Here is an 8,512-nt window from a genome sequence, read left to right on the forward strand (position 1 = left end):
GTTGTCCTCCATTCCCTTCATGGCGGTTATTTCCGCCTTCAACTCCCTTACTACATCTGTGAGGTCTGACAGGGCTGAGCACAGGCTCGAAACAGCATGATCGCTACCAGAGACACTCACACCATTGTAGGTGGCGTCCTGCGATGCCCTCAGTGCAGCAACAAGTTCGGTCCTCGTGGCTTTCCGCGGGACGTCCAGACCACGGTGTCGGATGAGGTCCCTCAGCTCTGAGTCGATCAGGATAACAATGTCCACTTTGTCAGTGGACTTGTCAGCCATACTGGATACAAGGCAAAAAGTATTCCGAGGGCCAAAGGCCCAGGGAATCACGAAAAAAGGGGGTACTTTCCGGGAGCTCCAAAAAAGGCTACCGCTCTCAACCGTCTCAGTTTCGTAATTCCAAATAACACCGCTAAACACCTTAACGTTACTATGGCAACAGCTTGTGAGAAAAAGGACTACACGCAGCAAGCAATGTAAGGGACAAAGGAACATTTTCTAAAATGGCGAGCAACACATGCAGGAAGACCTCACAAGGTCGATATGCTAGTGCCTGTAACCGCTAGAGCCGCTCACGATAGTCAAATGCTGGTTCGCCGATTCTGGAGGCGTGAAAGACAAAACTCCGTGTAAATATTACTACATTAGTTTGCAGCGTTCAATCAACATGTTTCCCTGTGGAACAAACTTTACTGGAGATGTTTCCCGGAAACAATAATACATCTCTCAGTATGTCAATCAGCACTTCTGGGTGGATCCTTGCGGATCATAATAATTATTATTGCTTGTCAAGATTCCTGGCTTTCGGATCCACTGGACAATTAGCTCTGTGGCAGCAAGGCACACTTACAGTCTTATTCTGTCTTGTGACAATAGAGTATTCAACCATGTAACTGTTACGTTGTGACGATCAGCCTTGTCTTGTATTTGCATGGCAGCGTGTGGTGTTGGGCGGAGTATCACTGATACCTGAAGTGCAGACAACGCATAAGTATTATTATTTATTCATAATTTGAGGGAATGGAAAAGGGAAAGTAGTATTTTTGCTACCAACACTACCAAGAGTAGATACACAGTATCTACTCTTGCTGAACTTTCAAATGCGTTTTTCTCAATAGTGCGCAAAATGGCATAAGCCCCCTTTTAGCATCAAGAGGCTCATTTTTTAATTAACTTCAAAGGATCAGTCGGAGAAGTTAACTGCCTGAAAAGTGAAAAATGCCAGCCGAATCCACTAGGACTGGAACCGGGCCCACTAGGATTCGAACCGGGACTTTGCTTGCCATGAGCAATGCTCTAACCATCTGAGCTGTGGGACCAGGCCGAACCCAGGATCTTTGCTGTGGGACCAGGCCGAACCCAGGATCTTTTGAAATTTTTAAAGTTCTCCCAGTCCTTTAAATTTAACAATTCAATTATATACAAGAGAGCTTGAAAGCTCAGGGCCATAGGCTATGCTTGTTTTGAATGTTATTCGACCTGACCTGATGGAAACGGTTTTGCAATACAATCATGCATATGTATCCGATCAGTATTAATTCGACGACTCTTGAGGCGGCGGGATCTCTCTTACGTCTTTTACTCTCTGTTTAGGCACTCCTGCCGACGCCGTCTACTCAGAGCTTCAACACTGTCACCCTAGCTGGCATTTTGTCTTCCTCATAGTTAGTTTTTTTTATTTATTTTTTTATTTATTTTGGTTCGCAAATTCAAACGGGCATAGAACCCAATAACATGAAAGCGAATATGAAAATTGTAATCAGAATGAGAATTAAAATGCTTAGATCTTCAGCGTAGAGTCAGCGGTACATTAGAGGGAGATCGGGTACAACCGAAAGAGAACAGAAAAAAATAGTCCTCAAAGGCGCCTCTTAAACACTGCAATCTACTCGATCCTTACATCCCCGGCCCATTAGCAGCGCACCCAAAAACATTCGAACGATAATGCGACGGGCCCCATGCCTACGGACCGCAGTCACCGCACAGAGCAAATACTCCATCGCTCAGAGACTCACCGACTTCGTGAAAAGATGCGTCGACAGCAAGAGACCGCTGAACAGGTATCCAGTCGGCAGGAGAAAGACAATGATCATGCCCCGAGCTTGTTCGGTGTGCGGTGACTGCCGTAAGTAGGCATAGGGCCGTAATGTATGCAACATATGCCGCTATGCAAAAGATGTTACTTCAGTCGCATCTGGCCCTAGCCATAGTCCACAAGGCTTTAATTCGTATTTCAAAAACGTTTCAATCAGTTCGAATAACAGGCATGATGACCTAGTCAAAAAAGCATAGTGAGGGCCCTAAACCTACTAGCAGTCCACCGATGTAACGAGGTATTGTGCAGTCAGATAGTGCGACAACAAGGCACAACACTTAGAAGGATATTGAACCATTCAGCGACCTGATACCTATCTCTAACACATCTACAAAGTGCAAACCAACATTTTTCCAACTTAGAAGAGGTGCCACAATTGCCATGGCCATGCATAAACTTCGAAGCACCCGCATGATGAAAGTCCATTGTTCTTCAGATCTCATCCCTTTCCATTCCTTCCAAAGTGTGAACGTTGCGCTTCAGGTGACGTAATTACAACTTTCAACACATTAGGATTATTTCGAACCCGGTTGCTGAGAATGCACACACTGCAACAGGCGATATAAGAAAGTGTTGAACATTACGGAGAGTCAGTTCTCCAGAGGGCTCAGCTCACTCCCCTTGAGTGAGTGCTTTTACATAATTATAACATAACATTCTTTTCATTCCTCAACAGCAGAACTACATTCGCAATACATGTACCAACTGGTCAGAAATACTTACCGATATCCTATGCATGACATTGCCTTCCTATCTACCATACTGGTTCAGGAGACTCGGCGACAAAGCGCTTGCAGCATTGTTGTGGAGAGGCTCTTCGACGATCGATTGATTGATGAAGGCACGGAGTGGCGTAACACTGCAGCGAGAACGCAGAGTACGATGTCCCTGTGAGTGCACTAGGCCTCGAAACCAATTGACCGTGCGAAGATAATTATACTGAAGATTGTAACTAAGTCATGATAGAAAAATTAGTAAACAAACTGTAGAGACACGTGATTTTACCCCTAAACCAAAGGACCTACAGATACCAATTCCATCTAGCCCACACTTCGAAACATTCACTTTGTTCTCCCAGCAAATGGGTTGGGCAATGCCAGTGCCACTGCAATCCTTATCAACGTGATCCTTCCACCCGACCAAGCCATAAGCAAGGCCGAAGTCGATCAGCTTCAGGGTCTTGCTGTTGTCTGCGTTGACGAAGACAACAACGTTTTCTAGCTTCACATCCATGTGGGCATACCCGCAACTAAGGATGGCTTTGTTTTTGAGTGAAACACAAAGTCCCATCTCGTTAAAGATACCGAAGCCTTCCCTCACGCTCCGGTATAATGGGAGAAAGTGTTGATGACGTTAGGGTGGCCGCCCACTTTCAAAAATATCCTGGCTTACTTCATAAAATTGTGCCCGTTTGCCAAGCTACAGACAGTACTTGAACATCTGTCGCACTTGACCAGCTTCCCAGTACTTTTGAGTTTACTAACTGCACAAGTTGTGGTGCAGCCTTTGGTGGTCGAACTAGCCTTTTCAATCTTAATTGGGCCATGGTGAGACAGGCCTCCCTCTCATCAAATATGCGAAAAACGGATATCGGCAACGATGGTCGAACTAGCCTTGTCAATCTTGGGTGAGCTGCGTCAATGCTTCTACGCGATACATCGGGTAAAGCCATCAAAACAGATCAAGACGAAGCTTCACTCAGAGATGTCGCTCCTTACATATTGTGCCTTCGCCTGTTGCTTTTCATTCTCGTCTATGCAACGTATTTACCCATGTACCGCCTAATCCATTAAAAAGAATGATACAAAAATTAATAGTGCAATACAATACATGATACCATGCTGACCACGGTCAATGCATGACCACATTTCGCCTGTACATAACATACACGGTGCCGAACGGAGTATACACTAATCCGAAAAGTGAGCTCGTTAAAGACAGCGCTTCACAAAAAAATAAAGAGTCGTAAAATGACAACCCTACAAATCGACTTCTGTTGCCCACATTAAAGGGCCACCTCGTCAACTCTTTCCCACTTCACTTTCTAGATAGCGGTTTTGCACAGAGCTGGTTGCGATATCAAATAATTATTTAGGTCGCATATTCAGCCAAACAGTTGGTTCCCCGTGCCAGTGTAACGGAACAATAGACAATTGTGATATTTCAAAAATATTTATTTTACTAGTCGTAGATCGAGTCCGGTCTGTCAATGGCAGATCTTAATTGGGCCATGGTGAGCCTGGTCTCCTCGATCTCATCAAATATGCTGACAAAGATATCTAGCCACGCATCCGAGAAGCATTGGAATATTTCAGGGGCAGACTCACGCGAGGCATCTCCGTAACGGAAGTGCGATGCCCACTCCTGAAATTTCGCGTATCTTATATCTTTAGTGATATCTGCTCTGTCCCATGGATACTGCAGGGTGAACATCACTACTAAACAGATACCCAGACCCCAAACGTCAAATGAGGTCTGGACACAGAAATATGCCTCCTGTGGTGAGTAAAGGGGCGGCTGGAGTGGAAACCGCTCTGGCGCATAGTAGGCGGCGCCGCTGCAATCCATTTCAACGCGATCCTGCCACCTGCCCAAGCCATAAGCAAGGCCGAAGTCGATCAGCTTCAGGGTCTTGCTGTTGTCGGCGTTGACGAAGACAACAAAGTTTTCTAGCTTCACATCCATGTGGGCATACCCGCAGCCGTGGACATGGCTTAGTCCATCTACCATTTGCCTAGACAAACCCCGGAGCTCATATTCTGGCTTTGGTTTTGATTGAAACACATAGTCCCAGAGATCACCTCCATTTGCCAGCTCGATGACCATGATGAAGCCCTCCTTCTCGCTCCGGTATAAAGGAAGAGAAGTTGTGATGACGTTAGGGTGGTCACTCACTTTCACAGCTATCCTGGCTTCCTCCATAAAACGGTGCCCGGTTTCCTCGTCACATTGCTTGAACATCTTTAGTGCAACCTGTTGTTTAGAATCTTTGAATTGGACGGCTGCACATCTTGCTGTGCTCCCTGTAGAATTGGGCAGGATACGGAGCCTAGAGAGAACGTTCTTCAAATTAACGATGTTGACAACATCCTTCCTGACGTCTAGGCAGAAGTCGTCACCCTTCGGTGGCAGCGCCTCCAGTTTATCAACAACGATCGCCATCTTGGGTGAGCTGGGTCAATGCTTCCACTCGACACATCGCTTAAAGCCATCAAAGCAGATCAAGACGAAGCTTCAAACGGAGATGTCGCTCCTTATATACTGTGCTGGCGCCAGCTGCTAGCTATACATTCCGGTTTGTACAAATAAAATGATACAGAACTGTGCCATACAACAATAATATATTATTAGATTTCTACGAAAGAAAAATGATCAACTAACTACAAGTTACGCATTCGAGTCCATTCCAACAAAATTCGAACAAATATTTAATAGGAATTGGTTCAACTGTTGTAGAATACTACTTCGTATAGGATAAGCCCTAGACAATCTCAACATGGGAAATATAGGGCGAGTGAAAGACGATAATTATGATATAATATATATATGACGATTCCTTTGCCATAACCCCAAAATTTGATATTTTTTAGTATTATTATTATTTTGCTTGTTCGCGTTGGCATCAACCTGCATAAAACAGGTATATAGCCTTCGCTTAAGCTGCCATAAAAAAAGAAAGCTCATCCTAAGCGAGAGGGCATAATAATAACAATAAAGGAGCTTACCTTCATGTGGTTACCTTCATGTGGTTGAAATCAAGGACACTGAAACCTTCAACTGAAGGCATGATTATGGCAGCACAAGACCAATCCCTCAAGACGAAAAATTACCAATACGCCATAATGAAGTCAATTGCTCGAACTGATGCCAATTGCAGGCTTTGCAAGGGCAGCTTAGAAACAATTGACCACATTGTCAGTGCCTGCCCAGTTCTTGCTCGGACCAGTTACATCGAACGCCATAACCGGATAGTAAAGTATGTGCACTTCGAAATGTGTAGAGCACGAGATCTACCTACTGGTGCTTCACGATTCGACCACCAGCTCAAGGCATTGGTCAAAAGTGATCGGTATCGGCTCTATTGGGAGTATTCGGTCCCAACTGACCTGAAACTATCAGGTCGATGCGCTCCTTGTTGATGACAAGGAGCGCATCGCCTACATTATAGACATCAGCGTTCCTGGTGAGAACAACATCAACATCAATAAGAAAATGGCTGAAAAGTGCTCGAAATATTATGATTTGAAGCGGGAGATTTCGAGGATTTGGTCCCTCGCCCAGGTTGACGTGGTCCCTGTGGTTGTCGGTGCCCTGGGAGGCTTGGTGAGGGAGGCTCCTCAATGCCTTCGGACTGTGCAGGGAGGAGACCTGGCTATTGTACAACAGGAGGCTATACAAGGTTCGATTAAAATACTAAGAACTATCCTTAACATGTAGATGCACCTCTGCTGCGTTTGCATGTTCAATAGCTAAGAGACTTGAATAACGACCGATAAAGACTGATGTTTCCTTTGTTACTCCCTTCATTGGTTGATGTATTTTGCCTGTCGCTGCAAATTCTTTATTATTGTTTTGATGTTGGAGTTCGGATTGAGTTTCTTTCCTTTCTTCCTCTTCCTTCAACTATTTCTTGTCCCTTTGGTTTTTAGGTTTTATATATTTATTTATTTTTGTTTGTTTTTTTCACTTTCTTTTTGCTGTCCCACCCATGGAAATATTTCCCGGTGGGTCTGGCTTATCGCCTTCGAAAGAAGTGAATAAAGGAGAGATAATAATAATAATAATAATACGAAGTAGTGGTTGCGACTTCGGCGATGATTTTGTAAGAAAGGTTTGCTCCCCACACCGGAGCTCGCGCTATTCCGCCGACTTTACTTGACACTTGACTGACTCACGACTGCCATCCAGAGCACACGAGAAGTCCATCGAACCTTCGACTCGGCAAACCTGCAAGAAAGCACCACTCCCTGCTCAATACACAGTGTTTCGGGGAATTCACCCCTCATCAGTTGAGCTTAATAATAATAATAAACAGGTCGCGTAATGAAGCCGCATAACGATAGATGTGCAAAGTCATGATGCCTGGTCCGCTTCTGTCCTGGGTTCAGCCGCGAGCAAAACCAGCTCAGGCTGAGAGTTCCCTCCATGATTGCTTGTCCAAAGCGCGCATTCTGAGCCCACTTTTTTAGTATAGCATTTGTAATTTACATAGGATATTGCCTGTTTTGGGTACAAAACTGTAAGAACTACAGTGCATTTCAAAACTATAGACGCGTAGGGTTTTTGAAATATTTCAAATTTGGCTGGAACTTTTTGAGAAAAGGTTTCGGAATATTGCTCAGGATCGCTCCACAATTACTCTCATATACAGTCGACCTACCCTTATAACGATAACCTCTATAACGATATTACCCTTATAACGATATTTTTTCTGCCAAACCAAATCACTCCATTGACTTGTGTATACAATGCCTTACCTCTATAACAATATTGCTATAACGATATTACCCCTATAACGATATAAAATGGGCTGACCAATCGACATTTTCCATTTTATAACAATATCTAGCAGGGATTATAGAGCTCACTATCCAGGTAGGGCAAGCTTCACTTGATAAGTCGCTTGGACATGACGAAATGCAACGGGGGCACCAGTGGGCACCTTGCTATGTACATAATGTGCATGTACGATAGTTTTTGATGCTATGAAGAGCGTAAAAAATGAACAAAATCCATGTATTATGACGTATGTGTATGAAATGAACCAGTTACCCCTATAACAATATTACCCTTATAACAATATTTCTTGGTCTGACGCAAATATCGTTATAAGGGTAGGTCGACTGTAGTTTCTAAAGGATTGGATAACAGACGCTCAATTTGGAAAAATTATGCACAAAGTGATCACAGATTTTATGTGGTATAGATGCTGGCATAACGGTTTTTGCCTAGGTACGCGTCTATAGTTTTGAAATGGACTGTACAGGGTTCACCATCGATGCATCAGCAGCACAGTGGCTGGGTGGTATAAGGGGTCGCTTGAAATTCCATACTGCTGTGGGTTCAAATCCTGCTTGTTCTCTTCCTTCGCCTCATTCTTCTTGAGTTGGAGAGAGTCCCTATAAAGTCGAAATATTAAAATGCCTACGTAAGTGGTCGATATAAAACAGCCGCTTAAGTCTAGGACCCACTGGGTCATCAGAACTCAGCTGTGTGCCACCATGTCCAGGAAGGATTGTTTGACGGATTTGGAATGGTATAACAACCAGTATCCAGTCAACTTCGCTTATTTTTTGTTATTTTTTGTAATTTTTTTGTATTTTTTTTTACACTCGACGGGGCATCAGAAAAGTGTCCTTATTCGCGAAGTGTCGTTATACCCGAAGTCTCATTATAATTATGTGTCACAGTTGGATG

General features: G+C 44.0%; 1 protein-coding gene across 1 annotated transcript; it reads right to left on the reverse strand.

The window, feature by feature from the left end:
• Positions 1–4,276: 4,276 nt before the first annotated feature.
• On the reverse strand, positions 4,277–5,257 carry LOC135812811 (testis-specific serine/threonine-protein kinase 3-like). Its single transcript, XM_065326027.1, has one exon. The coding sequence runs from the start codon at positions 5,255–5,257 to the stop codon at positions 4,277–4,279; it is 981 nt and encodes a 326-aa protein (XP_065182099.1).
• Positions 5,258–8,512: the final 3,255 nt, after the last annotated feature.

This window comes from Sycon ciliatum, chromosome 3, assembly GCF_964019385.1.
Source record: "Sycon ciliatum chromosome 3, ocSycCili1.1, whole genome shotgun sequence".
Classification (NCBI taxonomy): domain Eukaryota; kingdom Metazoa; phylum Porifera; class Calcarea; order Leucosolenida; family Sycettidae; genus Sycon; species Sycon ciliatum.

Excerpts from the sequence above, each read along its gene's own strand:
- LOC135812811 (XM_065326027.1), bottom strand. The coding sequence starts at position 5,257 with ATGGCGATCGTTGTTGATAAACTGGAGGCGCTGCCACCGAAGGGTGAC.